The 19,176-nt window shown below is 56.0% G+C and overlaps 1 protein-coding gene across 2 annotated transcripts in view; it reads right to left on the minus strand.

The window, feature by feature from the left end:
- Positions 1-975: 975 nt before the first annotated feature.
- The window catches only part of ADAMTS2 (ADAM metallopeptidase with thrombospondin type 1 motif 2), a 244,055-nt gene continuing 225,854 nt past the window's right edge, over positions 976-19,176 (minus strand). The window contains exons 16-22 of one of the 2 annotated variants that reach the window (XM_057708973.1): positions 17,480-17,646; positions 15,432-15,591; positions 13,444-13,576; positions 12,440-12,647; positions 10,851-10,980; positions 9,846-9,935; positions 976-3,833 (exon numbers count right to left, since the gene is read on the minus strand). In XM_057708973.1, the coding sequence (XP_057564956.1) occupies positions 3,376-3,833; positions 9,846-9,935; positions 10,851-10,980; positions 12,440-12,647; positions 13,444-13,576; positions 15,432-15,591; positions 17,480-17,646 (1,346 nt within the window). In that variant the 3' untranslated portion in view covers positions 976-3,375. The remainder of the gene's footprint in view (positions 3,834-9,845; positions 9,936-10,850; positions 10,981-12,439; positions 12,648-13,443; positions 13,577-15,431; positions 15,592-17,479; positions 17,647-19,176) is intronic. The other variant, XM_057708974.1, reaches the window with a different exon arrangement.

Raw genomic sequence — 19,176 nt, forward strand, 5'->3', positions numbered from 1 at the left:
TACCACTTCCTCTACAACCCAGGGCCTGTTTTCTAAAATAACCTCGCTGGGGTATCTGGTTATGAGTTACCTTTGCCAATATTTAGTCTCAGCCAGTTTCTGCTTACCCAAAGCCCCTTACTCTCCACTTCTAACACACACACACTCAACACACACCCATTCCAATTTCCTCTTCCCCGTTGTAAATAGCTAATTGTACCATAATAACAGAGTCAAAATAAATTGTAGCAAAGAACAGGGAGAAATGCTGTGTATTCCTAAGCCACGGATAACCCCTGTACAAACTAATAAGATTTCTGATTTTTCCATCTCCCCGGCACAGGGTACACCTTGCCTGATTCCTGCTTGGTCAGGGCAGCAGGAGAAATAACCTCTTCTGCCCTTCCCTTCAACCTCCCTCCTCCCCAATACCTGCTACTATCAAAGAGGGCCGGAGAGAATGCACTTGTCTTTAAAAGTGGAATACTGATTGTAAGTCGGGTTACCAAATTTAGTAAATAAAAATACAAGACTCTCAGTTAAATGTAAGTTTCAGAGAAATAATAAATAATTTTTAGTATCAGTGCATCCCATTTTTACACTAAAAGGTTATTCCCTGTTTTTCTGAATTTAAAATTTAACTCCACATCTAGTATTTTTTCTGGAAACCCTAATTATAGGAGAGAAGGGGCTGTAATCAGGGAGGAGGAGGTATCTGGAGATCCTTCATCTCCTGCTTGGACTAAAAGTTGACCTGGGAGCCTTTGGCTAAGCCGCGTTGCCTGGAGAGCTGACTCCATGGGGAGCTGGGAGAGGGGTCGGTCCTTCTGGGCGCCTCTCGCCCTTCACGGGATCCTGACTTGTGAAGCCTTGTCTCACTGCCTACTCATGTCCCCCCCACATCTCTGGGCTTTGCGGGGGCAGCACATCCTTCTGTTTGCCCAAGTGTAGGCTGGGAATGGGTAGTCAAGGTAACAAACAAACACAGGCGTGATGTGCAAAAACACAGACATTTTGACTTTAATAATTTATAAAACCAAGGAGCCAAGTTTTACTATACAGAAGAACAAAGGTATTGATGGCATCATCAGTAAGATAAAATGTTGTGATGTGAGTTCAGCACCAGAATGACCCATGTGGCAGCTGCCTGGCAGACAGGAGTACAGAGTCGTCATGCTTCATCTGATAAAGACTTCCCTATTGAGCACCATTGATATACTCCAGACAAACAAACACACACACAAACACAGAACCTTAAAGTACACATGAAAGGCTTATACATGAAATTCCATGGGTTTTCCAAAAGGAGTAGATCAGAGAGCCAGGTCCCAAAACTCTAGCACAAGTCTTCCTACGAACATGAAGTGACTCTCAGGCCCCTCAGCTGACTTTTCAGAGCAGCAGACAAAGGGGACCTCTGAGTCTCAACCTGGTGTTAGAAAACCTTGGCTCGAAGACATCTTTTGCCTCCCCCAGGCTGCAGGAGCCTCTCAGCCAGCTCTGGAAGCTCAGGACTATTGCTAAGCCAGCTCTCCAAGGGTCTCAAACTCAGTGGAGAATGGCAGTGTTTCAGAGCAGGGGAACACTGCCTTCTTAGAGAGATCGCTGAGGACCACCTAGTCTAGAGAACTCGTGGCTCTCTGGCCCAGTGCACTGAATATGGCATGTGGGGCCATGGCCAACTGGCCTACAGTTCCCAGAGGGCGTCTTTCTTCCTGCAACAGAAGACAGATCCCCCCGGGAGTGTCCCACCTGAGGCCCATCCCCGAAGTCTTCCAGCCCCCAAGACACACATCCCCTGCTTTTCTGGGATCTGAGAAGGAAGTGTTCCTGTCCTGTGGCCCCCAAGCTGGATATACTGAGCAACATTCTGGCTAGGGTTAGTCCAGAGCTTCCTCGACATTCTAGCGCAGACCCAAGCAAGCACCACCCAGTCCTTCAGTCCGTGAGTAGCACCAGCTGCCACCAGCGAGGGAAAGCCGTGGATCTATTTCCTAACGATAAAGAGACAGAGTTGCAGAAGTGCTTCATGCTACACCTTGTTGAAGAAGTGATGCTATGAGAGATATTCAGAAAAGCTTCCTCCAGTTTGGTTCTTAGGAGCCGGCAAGCTCCTTTGAGACATGGGGACAGGTATGAGCAAGTGTGGAACGTGGTGGCAGAGGGGAGGGAGGCAGACTGCGCTGGGGATACGGGGAGGCGAGTTCTCACCCATTTGAAAGGTTAAGCATCATCCCAGATGTCCCCTCACTGTTTCCTACACCCTTACTCTGACCCCTAGACCAGACCAGACACACACACACACACACACACACACACACACACACACACACACACACACACACACACAGGCACACACAGAGGTTCAGATAAAAGTATTTAGCACCTCGAAACTCAATAAAAAATAACCATTATGGTATTATCCTGAGCCTCAGTATTCTCATCCACAGAATGGGAATGAAACAAGAAAGAATTCTCTAAGATCTATGACTGGTGAGAATATAAAGGCTTTAGAACGTTCCTGGACATGAAAAGCTTAAGAATTACATGTCAGGCTAGGCCCAGCTAAGGAGCTATTGTGCTTGGGTCTTGTAATTTGGGGAAGTTTAAGCTAACATGCCCTCACACACAAAAATGTGAGCCTTGACCACTCACTGGACTTTCCAGCAGAGTACATGCCTCCCTCATCCTTCCAGTGCACTTGGGGAAGGGCAGTGCCTCTCTGGGGAGCCCCGAGCCCTGAGGCCAGGCTGGCCAGAGGTGAACAAACAAGGCTGGAGTTAGTGGAGAAAAGAGAGGCCTGGGAGAGCCGTGGCGTGCCCGCTGGCCACCACACATCCTCACCACCTGCCCCACCACCTTGAAGACTGGAGTTCACAGCCTCCACTTCACTGCACTCATCTTAGTGACTGGTCACTTGGTAAATAAATCATCATTTCTCCTAGGAGTCCCATGGGGCTTGTGCCTCGGTCTGGAGATGGGTAAGAAATGTGCTGTGTCTCCAGCAGGGTTGTCACCACAAGGAAAAGAAGATCCCCAATCACTGCTCAGAAACTTGGGGCAAACATTTTCTCTCTCTGAGGTACCCCTCCTGCCTTCCCTTCTTGATGGGGGTTGTAGAACCTCTATTCCTCTCCACCCCACACCTGACCCCAGTACAGGACTTAGAACATTCCAGGGCTAGGAAACACATGTACTAACCTAATTGCCACATGCTTACAACCATATATGTGTGTGTGTGTGTGTGTGTGTGTGTATTATTCTCCCTCTTTGTTTTCTCAAAACCTTTTGGAATCAGGAATCTGACTTCATCTCCACAACACAGGAGTTGCCATCCCATGGAATATCTCTATAAGCAAGAAAAAAAAATGCTATTGATGCTATCTTTCCATTTTATTAGAACTTCCCGAGCACCTCTTTCTTCCTCATCTCATCAATGAGCTCTTGGATCCTTTGGTTTCTGGTCTTTTCATACGGGCTCGGTCGTCGAGGGATCAGGTTGGGTGGCTGGACTTCATCCTCCAGGCCATGGATTTTGTAGGGCACATCCACGGCGTTGGTTTCCGGATGGTCCTCGGTGGCGTTGGTGCTGGAGGTGTTGAGAGGCACCTCCAAGGGTGTGGCTGGCGGAGGCTGCACCTCCATGACTAGAGTGGGCACTGGGAGGGTGGGCATGAGCTCTTCTATGTCATTGTGCTTCCCGGAGGGTGGCTCTGCCGCGTCGTCCACGTTGGTGAGGTTGTCGTGCAGGTTACAGGACTTGCAGCACAGCTTATTATAGCCTGGGATGGAGCAGTAGCGAGACAAGACCTCCATCCTACAGAACATTGACTTGTCACCTTGGCAGCGGCCCTCTGAAAGAGAAAAGTGGGACAAATAACCAAAGGACAGATAAGGGGGACCCTGTTCCCCCACAGGGAGCGGTTTGCTGGAGGAGGCATTTGAAAGAGCCCAGAGACAGCAAAGAGGCAAGCGAGCTCACACAGAAAGTCTGCGTGGTTTTGATATCGGGCAGCCCTTGGGCAGGGTGGCATCCGGGGACCCCGCCCTGGAGTGCTGCCAAACAAGCTGTGAGCGATGCTCCCCTCCTCCAAGCGGGTCTCAACGGAGTCCACGTTTTTCAGCATCTCGCAAAGTCTGAGACAGAAATGAGGCCTGTCTGTTTGCAGGGAGTGATTCCAAGCTCATCTTAAAGAATGGGACTTTGTCGGATCTCCACATTTGATATCCCAGTGGTAACCCCAATGACATTGCGTGGCACAGTTTGACGCTACAATGATCTTTAAGCAGTAGCTATAACGAAATTAAACCTAAAAGAACCAATGCCTAACACCCAAAAGAGCAAATCCCACAGCCTTGGCTGTGGCCTCACCACACTGCCCCACCTTTTGTTCCCATCCTCACCCAACTCCCCAGGTGATCTTTGTTTCTGAAAAGTAACTGCAGAGAAGTTCGAAAGCATCCGGACTTGTTTGTGATTTCTCCCACTTGCCTCCACTTGCTGGAGAGCCTTAGGTCCTGACACTGCTCTGTCCACCACAGGGCCCTGCCACATGGAGCTTCTGGCCATTTTCCAAAGTGCTCCAGAGCGTGATGCCTTCACACAGGCTAATCCTTCTGCCCAGCACATCCTCCCCTTTCTTTCCCACCCGAGATCTGGTCATCCGCCGTCTGCCTTGGGTGGAGAGCCCTGACTTTCTGCAGAGGCCGCTGTCGCCTCTCTCCCCCTCGTTCCCCATGGCTGTCTTCCCCCTGGCCCGGCTCCAGCTCTGTCTGCAGCGATATTGGTACAGCCCATCCAACTCCTCTTGTTCTCACGCTCTGTCTCCTTCCCGAATTTCTACCCCCTCCCCTTTCCCCTAACACCTAATTCCACACACAGCACAAAAATTGGGATGATTTACACACATTCATTCCACAAGAGTGAATAAATCATTTAACAATGTAACAGGGGATATCTGATCCATTATAGATTCCTGATCACTGAGCTCCGTGGGCCCCGCTCAGCCACTCTCTATTCCCCATAATGGGCATTTCAAACTTTTCCCACATAAAACTCTGTTGTGCCCTCCTTTCCCCTCAGGGTCCCAGGTGACCTCATCTCTCCTACTGAAGGGAAGGAAAGAGGGGAGGTGACAAGGAAGGAGGGAGGGAAGGGGCAGCCGTCGATGGGAACCACGTCTGACATAAGTTATTCCATGCACTGACACAGGGCACTAACACATCTGCATGTGAAGCCATGCTAGCTCAGTGAAATTCCCTGCAATAACAGACAGCCAGGCCCCCTGCCATTCAGGGCCAGTGGCTCTGACATCTGCCCTCTGCATGGCTATTACCGCAGCTCATAATTTTCCCTTATAGGCTGGCAGTGCACTTAGTTGGACACCAACCTCAAACTCCCGGAACTTCAAACTCTTGGATACAGCTGCCTTCCAGACACCCCTCAACTCCCGTGGTCCCAAAAGTGGACTCCACACATCCAGCCCAAGCCCATGGCCTCCACTGGCACCACCCATCTCAGAGAATGGCCTTTCACGCGCACAGGCCAGACCCCGAGCATCCCCTGTCTGGTCATCTCCAGGTTCACCAGTATTTCCCCTGATGCTCTCAGATGTGTCCACGTTCCGCTCTCTCCTGCCTCCACAGGGCCAAGCTACCTTGCCTCTTGGCTGCACCCTGGTAAGAGCTTCCTTTCTGCCTGCCTGTTGCCATTCTTCCTCCTTCTTATCTACTATCCTGCTGCAAGCAGAATGATGTTCTTTAACTGGAGATGTGACCATGTCACCATCCAGATTGAATCCTCTGTACTGCCCCTCCGTTGTTTTCAGGGCAAGGACCTGTCCCCTTCTCCTCTCCAGTCTCACTCAGGCCTTGATCGCCTTCTCTGCAGTGTGTTCCCTCTGGCCACGGGGCCTTTGCACATACTGTGCCTCCCCTCTTCCTCTCATCCCTGAGGCTCACCTGAAACACCGCTTCCTCAGGCAAGCATCACGTGACCTCCCTTGGAGGTTAAATCCCCCAGTATGTGGTCTTCTTGTGGTGCCCTGGGTCTCCCCTTCCCAGCATTCCATCCCAGCTACCAAGGGCACATTTAATTGTCAGATAAGGTAACTAATACCTGACTTTTTCATTATCCTGAGAGCTCCAAAGGACAGAGCCCCAAGCTGTATCTTCCAGACCCTTTATCCCAGAGCCTAGAACAGTGAATTGAAGAATGCATAAGTGTATAAATGTGAAAACGACAGATATGAATACCTGAGCAAGCCCAAAACAAGAAAATCATGGATTTTAGAATAGTAACGCTACAGGCAAGATGAATACACAAAGGCACGTATCATCAGACAGGGACCCAACCTTGACTCTGAGCTTCTGAGTGGCCAAAATAAGGAGGAAACATGACTGGGTGCAGGACCCAGAACATGAAGAGATAAGGACAGACAGGCTGTTTAGGAAAAGCCCTGGTCTTCCTAACCTTGAGATGGAGAAATTGGCCCACATGGGGAGGGGAAAGGCAGATGGCCTTGTGTTAAGGGTCGATTCCAGAAATCAGACTAAGAGATCCTGAGATGTGGCTTTCAGGGTTTTAAAACCTGGGGTAAAATTTTACACAGATATCCAATATTTGAGACAGATGGAATCAGAACAGTCCCGTTTGAAGCGGGGTGGGATGTGCTCAGAGCCCCTGTTCCCTTCCCTCCCCACGTCCCTGGCAGCCACTCAGGTGAGTGTGTGAAAACCACCATGACAGCCCTCAAGGAGACACGAGGGGGTTTTGTCTAGGTGCAGTGTCTCCCCCAGGCTTTGGTCATCAGCTGGGGTGGGGAGGCCAGAGGCACAGGCCTCGACAAGGATGGAGCCAGGCCTGGCCGTGCTGCTGGGACTGGGGCCACCCCTGCCACACAGACACCCTCTCCTGTCACCTGTGCCTCTTCCTTCACACAAGTAACAAGACTGGTATTAAGCATCTCCCTCACTTGTCTCCCATCAGGCTGGACTCCTGAGAAGCAGGCGTCACATCAGTCTAGGGTAAGGGTCTACAACCACACCTGTGGGCCAGGTTGGTCCCTCCGCCTGGTCTCGTGAATAAGGTTTTATTGGAGCAGCCCTGTTGGTGACCTGCCTGCAGCTCTAGGCAGGGTGCCCTCAGCAGGAATGTATCCTGATCTGTCTGGGCAAGGAGACTTAGTGGACGCAGTTGTCTTGGTCTCCTGTCTCTCGAGCTGGGAGTCTCTCAATGATCAGAGCTCTGGGCAGGCTGACCCCAGCCTCGGCTACTGTGACCCCCACCCGAAGGCTGGCACCTGGCACCTGATCCTGTGCCCTGACGCCTGTCTCCACAGCGCTGGGTGGTCGTCCTTTCTCATGATCTCCCTCCTCCCCAGAACGGGACCCTTCACAGGAAAGGGAGGGAGAGATGCCCCCTGGCAGGATACGGCCCAAGCGTCAGATCAGGAGGTCCCTTGTTGGACCCTGACCTGCAGGGTGGTCCTTGTCAGCAAGGGGAGTGGACATACGGGTCCTGGGCCTCCTAAGGGCAGGCCTCAGGAGGCAGGCAGGCACGGCCGAGCGCACACGTGTGTGAGTGTCGCAGGCCAGGTGCTCAGAGCTACGGCTGCCTTGCCCTCCTCCCAACCCAGACTATCCTGAGGCTGGCCCCGCCTCATCCCGGGCCAGGCAGGCACGCCCCCCTCCCTGAACAGCTAGCCCAAGGCTGAGGGCTGTGCCAGGAGCTAGGGCAGTGGCCTGATGGTAGCTCAGGGGACGGTGACCTAAACACTGTCTTGGCTCTGAACCCCATATTCCCACTCCACGGGCTAGGATCCCAAAGACGGGCAGGAGCTTGCCTGGGGCCCTTTTCCCAATTGTGAGACCTTATCTGCAAGAAGAGAACCAAAGTGTTCCTGCAAGAGGCTTGTTTAGCACTAAGGTTTCAAAACTCAAAATCACGGTGGGGTGCCTGCACGGGCTGCGGTCACATTTTGAAAAATGCCTGGGGAGGGGAGGTATGCCTCAGTGGGGGAGGGGCCCTCAGTATCTACACCGGGCAGGATAAAGGGTCAGGAAAGCCACGGAGATCAGAAACCAAGGAACTAACGTGCCCGCACGGCACCTGCAGCCCTGCAAGCACCGTCGGTCACGGAGGTGAAGAGAAGGAGGAGGCAGCGTGCCAGACCCAAGCACCCAGTTTCACGGAACTTTTATTGAGTTTATTTGTGGGATGCATGACAGGAGGTCTTTCCATTGTTAGTAAGAGTAAAAGGTCATTTTCACAGTCACTTTGGCACACGCTAACGTTGTCTCATAAAAAAACCGGAAAAAGCAACGACAATGGAACCTATATAATACGTCATTAAATACATACAAAACACTAATAAAATATCCCTGATAAACCAAAGTGCATATAGACAGAGAGCACAATGCCCAGGACCGTATTGCACCTTTCCAGAGTCACTCATGTCACTCGCATCGCCTAAGTCAAAGTTGGAAGTTAACAGTCGTGAGTGTGTGTTACACCGAGTATTTACATAACAGTAACTAGTGCCAGGGGAGCGCTGGGCGCTGTCCAGCGGGGATGCTGTGAACCTGGGCCGGGGCCGGGGCGGGTCGGGGGGGACCGGCGGGAGTGCTACACTGGCCACGCCAAGGGCCAGGCCAGCCGCCCTCTGGTGTAAGGCAGCGCCGGCACCAGAGTGCCCGAGGGCTCCCACAACAGTCAGCGCCCAAGGGCCGCTTGGGCCACGGAGCGGGTCTCCTTCCCACAGACGTGAGCCCGTGCCGGGGCCCTGCACAGACCTGGGCGGGGAGCCAGGCCACCTGGACTGGGAAGCCTGATCCTTGGCCAAAGGTGGATGCGCCGGCCGCCTCCCTCTACGTGGCACTGCCTGCCTCCTGCCTGGGTCACATCTCCCCTCTGAAGCTGGAGCTAGCAGCCAATTCTGTTACCTTTCAACTTTAAGGCATCTTCTACATAGTTTTATCTAAGCAAAAAAAGCAATAAAAATTGAGGTAATTCTGTAGTTGTTCACACGGGTGGCTGGCCGCATCCACGTGAGACAGCCTTTCCCTCTCACTCTCTCACCCCCGTGCGTGGGGTCGTGTGCGCACGATGAGAAAGGCCATTGGAGCAAATGGACAGAGGATGGACGTGGCGGTGTGTCCTGATGTCCCACTGCGGGGACACGTCCCCTGCCTCCTCTGCGTGACCCGAACCCCCAAGGGGACAGGGGACGGGGGCCGAGGGTGGTGTGAGCTGGACACAAAGGCCACAGGAAGCGGGCCACAGTCACACGAGTCAGGAGGACACACTCAGCACAGGGTCGGCGGCAGCAGCAGCAGCAGAGGCGGCCAGGGGAGCCCTGACACGCGGCCGGAGACGGGCCGGGCGCCCGGGACGGCGACGCAAAACGGCACGCCCGAGACCCCGCTGGCCTCGCCTCGCTGGTAGGCGGCATTTGAAAGGGGACGGGCGGGCTCTGCCTCGGTTTCCGACCTGCAGCTCCAGCCTGGAGGGATGTGGCCCCGCGGGACGGTCACCAAGTGATCACATTCAAACTTTGGCCTCTGGCCCCTCCAGCACCACGACAGATCTTTGCCCCTTTAAAAGCCATCACCACCAGGTCTTGGCACCCCCACAAGAGGCCGGTGCCCCGGGCTGGGCCTCTGCAAGACTGGCCTTCCCGGCCAGGCGGCTCCAAAGGAGGCAGCCGAGCACAGAGGCCCGGAGAAGACAGATTCAACCAAAAGAGCGCTCAGGAAGAGTCAGGGCAGTTTTCCATAGAAAGAGAGGAGGGGAGCCCACGGCAAGCTCCACAAGGCGCAGGGCATGCACTGGAGGGCAGAGACAGAGTTATAAACGGGCCGGTTACTTGACGAGGTCTTCTGGACTGGAGAGTTGGGGTCCGGTCGGGACAGCCACTGAACCACGTAGCCCTTCTTGGAGGGATCGGAGATGTTTCCTAGAGGGAAAAGAAAGGAGGCTGTGGCTGCTGGGGCACCAGGTCTGGGCCCCCAACCCACCTGCCCGAGGCAGAAGGGCTCCACGGATTCTGGCATCCCGGGGAGGAGGTGACAGGAGGGCCCCAACTCCCCAAGGTGGCATTCAAGGCCTCTCTCGGGACAGATGGGGCCCAACCACCCTGTCCAGGTCCAGGTCCTGCCTCTCCCCACACCAAGCCTCCTGGGTCTCAGCTACACAGAGCAGCCACAGCTACTACCCCCCCACGCAGGCCCTACTAAACACCTCCTTATCCCTGTACTGTCCTCCATGTCCCCACCGTGCCCCGCTTTGGGCTGAGCAGTGCCCCGACTGCGGACTCTGGAAGTGCTGGGAACACGTGCATCCTGGCTCTACCCCCTCCTGAGCTGGGGCAGGCACACCGGACCCCCCTGAGCTCCCTCCTCTGGAGCAGGGACTCAGGACTGGGTCTACGTCTTGGACTGCTGTGGGGACCAAAAGAGGTGACGTGTATCCAGCACTTGGCAGGGCATCTGCACGCAGGCAGCGTTCCAGCTACTCTCCTCGCAGCCCAGCAGGCAACCCCTACACTCACACAGGCATCGCCTATCACACAGGCATGGGCTGAGCCCGACGCGCAGTCCCTGTGAACCTGGCTTCTGTCTCCCAGACCAAAAGGGAGTGCCAGGAAGGCAGGGCTGAGCTGGGTCCACCCCATCCATCACTAGGGCCCGGCCTGGAGATGAGCGTGGCCAGTTCCAGTTCCTTCCATTTCCTGCCAGGGAAAGGTCCCAGGCCTGGGCGGGCTCAGCTTCTCCTTCAAGTGCACAGATGCTGAGTTCGACCCGTTGTGGGAAGAGCTGCATATGCCTGGACCAGCCCCCTCCCTTGGGCCTGCTGCAGGCAGAAGGCTTACGGGGACAGGGGCCAAGCCTGCAGATCCTTGCTGTCTCAGGCCGCTCCTCCCGGCAGACCCCGAAGCTGTCGTCCGCGGTTCGGCAGAGCACGGGCCGTTCCTGGGTGCCGTTGCCGCAGGTTACCGAGCACTGCAGGCACAGAGTTACCAGTCAGGGCCCACCTCCCACGCCACGCTGGGTCTGGAAGGGCTCCCCAAGTGGGTGAGCCCACAACACGTGGAAGGTGGGGGGGGGACAGAGGGTGGAGTGCGAGCTAGAGGCCTGCCCTGCCTTGCCCTAGCCCCAGGTGGCTCCCTCAACCTCCTGGGCTCTAACGTGACTTAGAACAAATGTGCAGGGCCAGATAGGGCCTGGCACTTCTGGGTTCTCAACAAGCATCTCCCTTCTCTGGCTAGAGGAGGCCCAAGGCCCAGAAAAACTGCTCTGCACTGGGGACCACCGGGAAAGCCCTGCCTGCGTCCAGGAGGCTTTAGCAGAGGACCCAAGTTCCCCGCACACAAAGCGCCACACCACCAGCATCCTCGTGTCCCCTGCAGTCTCGGGGCCCTTGGCCTCACCACGCGGGGAGGGACCAGAAGGAGCGGTCACGCCCACATGCCTGGCTCTGCTCACAGCCCTGCCAAAGGCTGATTCTCAAGTCCTCCCCTTGTGTGAGACAAAGGGTTGACTCAGCAGACCGGGTTGCTCAAACCTACCCAGTCCCAAGAAAGGGCCACTTTCAGGACTGGCCCTTGGGCAACTCCTGGGAACCAAGTTCATGGAATGGTCTGTTCATGGAATAAAAAGAGCGTTTTGCGTGCCCGAGGCCTTGGATCAGGCTGCACCAATTTCCTCGTCTGGTTTATACCAACAATGTGATTTATGGTGAGCATCTACTTTCCCTCTGGGATCCAGGGCTCCAGTCACTGAAGCCAGTCACACAGGTACCCCACGCGTATGCGACAGATCCCCAGTGAAAATCCTGGCCACCTGGATGCTTGTGTCTGGTTTCCTCCAGACGTCACCCAAGTACTTTCCCCCTTTGCTGATCCTACCCTGTGTGCTTTCATTGTAATTAAGCATAACCATGACTACAGCAACTCCTGAGCAAATCTCTGAGCCCAAGGCTGGTCTTCGTGACCCCTGACCCACCAGGCCTGTTGGCTGGATGTCGGTGCTCACAGCAGCTCAGCCCTGCGCCCAGAACTGCTCCTCCAGCCCCTGAGACCATCTGCACTATTCTTTCCAGCCCAGGTCTATGCCCTCCCTTGCGCGTGTCCCCTCCTGCAAGTCTGACTGGCTTTCTAGCCACACCTCTGCCCCAGAGACAAAGAGCTCAGGTCTCCCTTTGTATCCTGGAGCCCAGGCCTCCCCCAGTCTCCTGGGGGTCTAGTCCCCTGTAGCACATAGGAGCCTCTGCCTTGCAGAGTAAAGATACACATTCCACTGAGTTTCCCAGAGCCACGTGGAACCACGGGTGCCCTGAGACCTGCAGGATGTGGCCCAGGGCAAGAACTGCATCCAGGCCAAGGTGGAAACACCCTGGCCACTTCAGTCCCACCCAAGCTTGGTTTGGGGCCTGAGGACACAGAGACGGGAGACTGCTTACCTGGGACCAGGGTCCAGCGCGCCACCGACCGGGGCAGAGCTCGCGGTTGCAGGCCCGGCGGCCCTCAGGTCGGGCGTCATTGCAGTGCTTGGTGTGAACGGAGCGGGTGGTGTTGTTGTGCAGAGGCTGAACGCAGCGCACGGAGCGAGACTGCATGCCCGTCCGCCCACAGCTCTGACTGCATGGCTCCCACTCGCCTGTGACCCACCTGCCAGGGCAGAGGAGCACACGGTCAGCCCCTGGAGAACCAGCCTGGCTGCGGCCCGCTGGACAGAGGCAAGGCAGCCTGTTCCTCCAGGCGCATCTTTACCTACTGTCAGGAAGGCGCCCTGCAGGCTAGCTGTGCCCCTGCCTGAGGTCCTGCAGACGATGAACCCCACGCCTGCCCACTGCCGGGAGACCCTGGTTGGGGTGTGGCCACGGAGAGATGACCTCTGTCCCTTCTTAGACTCCTGGCTCTGCCCACGGACCTCAGCTTCTGCTGACACTGCCAACCCTTCCTGGCAACAGCGTGGATGCCCTCAGCACCTGTCCCCAAACGGCCCCACCTGCCTATTTCCCCACCATCGTCCCCCCTCAGGGTCCTGCACATGGAACCTGGGCCTGGGCCCAGAAATGCAGCCCTGTCAAACCCCGGGGCCGGAGGGTCAAGGTCACGGCGCCTGGAATGAGCTGCTTGGGAAACATCTACCGCAGGACCAGAAGCAAGCCCTGCACCCTCTGAGTCTCAGTTTCCCCATCTGAGCATTACCACCCGTTGTCATTTCTAAGATACATGCTACTGTTTCCGTCTAGCAGGTCTGAGGCAGGGGGCGCTTCACAGCCTGCGACATCGTAGACTCCACAGAACCCGGTGAGTGAGAAAGAAGATGCCAAACACTTCAGGGCACGTGAGGCCCAGAGCGCCTGGGGCACCAGATCTTGCACCACCCTCCACAGGAGCCCCAGGGCGCTCCCTCCCCTCCTCTAGTGGGGCTGGGGGCCCGGGGAGCCCTGGCACTCACACGGGCTGGGAGCACTCCTGTGGGTTGCAAGCCCGGCGGATGGCTTTGGGCTTCGAGAGGGAGTCGCAGAAGCTTCGGTGCACCATCTTGTGGTCCAGCCTCCGGCGGCAGCCATACTTGGTGAACTGGGACCCTGAAGACGAGAGCTCGAGGGGGCTCAATGGGACAGTGTGGGCCCTCCAGCGGGCGTGGAGGGGTGTCTCCTCGGCCACTCAGCCCCCCTCTCCCTGCCCTGCTAATGGGGTGGGGGTGGGGCAGGGCACCTGAGCCAGGCCTGGACGTGTCCAGCCTGGAGTCCACCCAGCGCCCCGGGCCAAGGGCGGGTGACAGGCCAGGGAGAGTAGCCCCCTTCTCTCCTGGCCCCTTGGCTGGCTTCCTGGGGCAGGAAGGAAGATTCTATTTCCTCTCCCAATCTTAGTCGTTTACTCCGCCTTGAATTAACCTGCCCTGAGGACCTGGCTGAACATGGGACACAGCCTGCAAGGCTCCTCCAGCCAGTCTGGTGCAGCAGTCCTCAACTGGCGGAGATTTTGCCCCCACCCCGGGACATCTGGGAGTGTTTGGGACACTCAGTTGCCACCACTGGGGGAGGAGATGCCCCCGGTAGAAGCCGGGGATGCTGGTCAGCGTCTTACAATGATCGGGACACCCCGAGACACTTACAGAGCCCAAAATGTCAACAGTGCCAACTCTCAAAACCTCAGTCTACTGGGTTAAACCTGAGAGAATATGACTGGGCAGCCTGATCTAGTCTCGGCGTGTGGGGGTGTCCCAGGAAACAGAAGATGGAGGTGCGCTGGTTTAGTGGGGAAGCAGTGGAGGGGACTCCCTGGAGAGGAGATGGCCTGTGCAAAGGCCCTGAGGCAAGGGCACAGCGTGTCCAGGAAATGCACCTAAGGCCAGTGTGGATGCGGCCAAGTGAGCAAGGGTTGGGGGTGCCAGTGGCAGTGGGAGAAATCGGCAAGTTGCTTGGACCTTGGAGGCTGTGAGGAGAATTTTGTTTTTTAATCCCAGGAGCAGAAGGAGCGGCTGACAACTGTGACACCAGAAAGGGGCCTGGTCTGATCCACCCCGTTAATAGGTCACTCTGGGGGCAAGAGTGGACACACAGGGCCAGTTGGGTAGCGAGGATGGTGCCACGACTGGGAAGGTGGTGACAGCAGATGAGCCCAAGAGATATGCAGGAAGGAGACTCAACAGGACGTGCTGATAAAACCAGGTGGCTGGGAGGCTCAGTGGAAGGCTGGGGCACTGGGCTGGGAAGTGGGTGCCCCGCCCACTGGGCGAACTGCCTGGGTTGTGTAGGTGTGGGACCCCGCGTGGCATCTGAAGGAAGTCTGTCCTGGCCACCTGCTCTTGCAGGCTGAGCTGTCTTCTCCTGCCTCTTATGTCCTCCAGCCCCCTAGGACCAGTGACCACAATGGGCAGACCAGAAATTCCTGCGTGTCTGTTATGTCCCACCCAACGGTGAACTCTTTGAGGTCCAAGGCAGGTGGGACCTCTCTGCACCCAGCCCTGCCCAGGAAGGAAAGGCCTTTCTGAGTGAACTTAGGAGGGATCTCTGTAAAGCGGGCCTCTCCACTGGTCTCCAGCACGGCTCAAGTCTTTCCTGTGACCTGCCTCATAATGTCACAGAAATCCACCCAAGCCACTCTCACAGCCACCTCCTGCCAGGCCAGACCTCCCTGTCACACCAATGCGGGTGGGTGCCCGTGTCGTCCAAGCCCCACACATGCCCCCTGGCTGCCTTTAGCCCCACTGCCCCGAGCACCTTCCCTTCCTGCCCACCCTCTGCCACCTCCCTAGTGGGGCTAGGCCCTTGTCTCCAGGCAAAGGTCACTGGCTTGGGTCTAGTGTGCTCATACCTGGCACATCTCTCATGCCAGGCAGTCAGCAGGGGCCACGGGCTTAGGAAGCTCCTCATGCAGGAAACCCCTCCGCTCAGCCCTGACCTCCCCTAGGGCCCCAACTCGGAGAAGGCCCCTCACCTCCACCGCAGGGCTTGGAGCAGGGAGACCACTTCTTCAGGGCCCACTCGTAGCCCACGGAGTCGTCCTCCAGGACGTTGTTGTCGTCCACATTGAGCGAGTCCTCGTGGATCATGTATTTGTAGGTCAGCGAGATGCGGGCGTCGCCCTGGGGGATGACCTGCCCCGGAGACGGAGGTGAACGTGTCTGCCCACCACCCCCTGCCTCGGCGACCAGGTTAGGAAAGGCAGCCCGAGGAACACGCACGGCCAAGTCTCGTGATGTGCGGTAGTCAGGTTCTAGAAAGTCCCGTCAAACACTGAATTGGCCCGTACTGAACAGCTGCTCGCAGGGCAACACGGGGGCAGGGCCTGCGAACCTCTGATCAGGACATTTTCATCAACGGTCAGTGCATAAGCTTATTCTAAGTGTGTTTCTGTTTAAAGACACCTTAGTTAGTACCTGCAGTTCATTCATTAACACTGAGTCTGGGCGAAGCTCATCTAACACACACGTTCTCTCCGCAGGGCACACCTGCCGCTTCCCGAGGAGGGGACACCGGATGCACATCACAACCCCGCTTGGGGCCGTGTTAAACCACGACGTCATCTCCCGAAAGCACAAAAATGCGGACAACGTGGCAGAACGTAAGTGTGAAAGAGACACTTGTTTACAGTGGGAGCTGGAACAAGAAGCCGGGCCTGGCCTGGTTCCGCCTCCACGGTGGACGTGCGTGGCGGGCGCTCACACTGTTCCCTGCTCCACTGCCAGGACACGCAGACCTCGCTTTACTGCGCTTCGCAGATACTACTTTTTTTTTTTTTCAAATTAAAGGTTTGTGGCAGCCCTGCACCCAGCAAGTCTGTTGGCGCCACCTGTCAACAGCATTGGCTCACTTCGTGTCTTTGGGTCACATTGTGGTAATTCCCACAATATTTCAAACTTTTTCATTATTATTACTTTTATTATGGTGATCTCTCATCAGTAATCGTTGATGTTATTACTGTAATTGATTTCTTGTTTTGTATTTTTAATTAAGGTATATACGTTGTTGTTTTAGACCTAAGGCTATCACACACTTTATAGACTACAGGATAGTGAAACAGAACTTTTCTGGGCCCTGGGAAGCCAGAACATTCACGTGACTTGGGTTATTGCGATATCTGCTTTCTTGCAGCGGTCTGGAACCGAACCTGCAATATCTCCTGAGGTACGCCTGTATTCATTTTGGGATTAGAAGTACTTTTGGTAGGTGAGCTGACCAATACAGAAACAGCAGATACTGAGGCCTGACTGCATAGCCACTGACAAAGGCAGGGCACCAGTGGCATTTCTGGGGATGAAAAGTGCCTGCAGGCGAGGTGAGCAGAGCAGCCCAGTGCACATGAAACACCCCGTCCCCCCACCTGCACACTGTGGTGCAGGGTGCTGGGTCCAGGTGCCTGAGCCCAACCCAGGTGTGCTCACCTTAATGGAGGGGCAAAGGGTACTTGAGACTTATCTGTAGGGTTTTAATTTTTTTTACTGGTAAAATGTATTACGTGTGCAATTAAAATTAATTTTTTAAAAGTGAATTAGGAAATCAAGCCCCCTCTGTCCTCCCATCACCAGGAGCAGCCTGTGGTCCTGGACTCAGGAGGCCCGGATCCAGTCCTACTCAGGGACAAGGTCTAGTGCGACCTGGGTCTAGCAGTCCCATTTCCTGAGCCCCATGGGTCACCCCCAGGGAGGTGCAGGGTTTGGATGCAGCGGCAGACATGAACAAGCATGATGAAAGGTGGCCGTGCATGTCATCCAGAGGGGGAGACCTAAACGCTTACAGGGATTTTGTCTTTAGTCACCCGGGGGTCAACACAGGGCCCAGAGCCCAGCTGGTCTGTTTTTCACTCTGACACAGAGATGGGGACCCTCGGTCCAGAGGTCAGGCCAGAGGGGCCGTTCAGAGCACGGCCCGAAGGATGCAGGGAGGCTCGGGGCTCCCAGGCACCCTCCATCCCTTCCCCAGCTGCTACTTGCCACCTGCCTGGGCAGCCAGGAGGCGGCGGGCCTGGCCCCTGCCTTGACTTACCAGGACGGTGATGGTCCCGTGGAGGGGGCCCATGGTCTGCAGCGTCTCCCGGCCGTCCTCATCCCGGTACTCCCACTCCACACCCATGGCGATGAACGACTTGGAGTTGGGGTCCACGTCATTCTCTTCATTTAAAATGAACTTGCCTGTCTCCAGGTTCTTGACGGCTGAGAGTGGCAGAAGACAGGGTACACTGGTTTGAACAGGTGGCGGAGTTACGGAGAGCAGAGCCCCCCGTCTCCCAGCTGCCCTCTGCCAGGGGCCTGTCGGTCCCCCTGGCAGCCCAAATTGCCTTGGGAACCTGACGTGCCCTTCGTCACTCAGCAGGAACTAGGTTTCCCTTTAACCTTGCCCTTCCGCCAGGCCCAGGGCCCTTTCCTGGATCTGCCCCTCAGGCCCTGGAGGAGATGCTCCGTGGCCCGGGACTCGGCAGCCACCAAGGCCACTCCCTGCAGTCTACTTGGAACACTCAGTAGGCTCTCAGGGCCACTGCCCGCCCTGCCCCAACGCTCCCCCCCCGGGGGGCGGGGCATCTGCTGGAGACGAGGGCGCAGGGCTGGGGCTGCTTCCTGCCCTGGGATGAGCATACGTCCCACATGTCTCCCTGCCCCGATGGTAACTGTGGCTTGGCCCGGGGCCCCACCAGTTCCTCACACCCCGAACAGGCCTGACCCGACCCAGGGACCACCGAGGCCACTAGGCATCCACAAAGAATGTCTAGGAGCAGAGGATCCACTGGTCAGGAAGCCCCACTCTTCCCACAGTGTGGAAGGTGGCTACTGGGGGGCTGCTGGAAGATTTTAGGAGGTGCCACAGACTGGGCACAAAAATCACAGCGTGAGAAACGCATTCCCTGCACACGTCTCCTAGCATCTCCTGAGAGCCTCCGCGAGCGCCCGGAGGTCCTTGGCTTACCACAAGCCCTCCCTCCTCTTGTGCAGGGACAGCCCTTGCAGAAAAAAATGTTTAGGTAGAAATGTCTTTTTTTTTTTTCAGGGATTGGCTTTTATATTTGACTTCTACTTCATGCAAGTGGCCCTGGCTTTGCATTCTGGGAGAGCCGCATAAAGTCTCCTCTTAAAATAAGGAAGAAAAAAAAATTCATATTAAAAAAAATAGCGTTTGTCTTGTGTCAGCGGGGGTGCCAGATGGCGGCAGTCACGGAGGCCCCCACCCCGTCTGGCCTCCAGGGCACAGGGAGGAAGGTTGGAATCCAAACTGGGGGAAGGGACTTGTGTGGGGTCCCCTCAGAGACCCCCGGCATCCCTCCTTACTTTAGCCCTACAACTTGGAGGGGAGGGGTGTGGATGGGTGAAGCCCCTGTGAGGGGCCCCGGGGAAGGCTGGAGGAGCTCAGCCCCACACGGGCTGCCATTGGAGGAGGGGCACTCAGCGTCGTTAGAACATCCAAATTTTCAAGAGGTGCCAGGAATCCCTATTCCAAAAGAATCCCTTGAATTTAAAATGAAACTAAATGAAAATATGCACATGCATCATGGGAGCCCATCCACCAGCTGGCCTCAGCGCCCGGTGCTTGAAGACCTTGCCTGCCTTCCAGTGGACAGGGGGCTTCCCCCTTGGCCTTGAGGTGGGGGTGGGGTTGGGCATGAGGTGTGGCCTGTCTTAAACACATGTCCCTCCACAGCTGCTGCTGGGGGAGCCCTCTGGTCCAACCCCTGGCCTCTCCATCGGGAACTG

This window comes from Hippopotamus amphibius, chromosome 15, assembly GCF_030028045.1.
Source record: "Hippopotamus amphibius kiboko isolate mHipAmp2 chromosome 15, mHipAmp2.hap2, whole genome shotgun sequence".
In the NCBI taxonomy this organism is placed as follows: Eukaryota; Metazoa; Chordata; class Mammalia; order Artiodactyla; family Hippopotamidae; genus Hippopotamus; species Hippopotamus amphibius.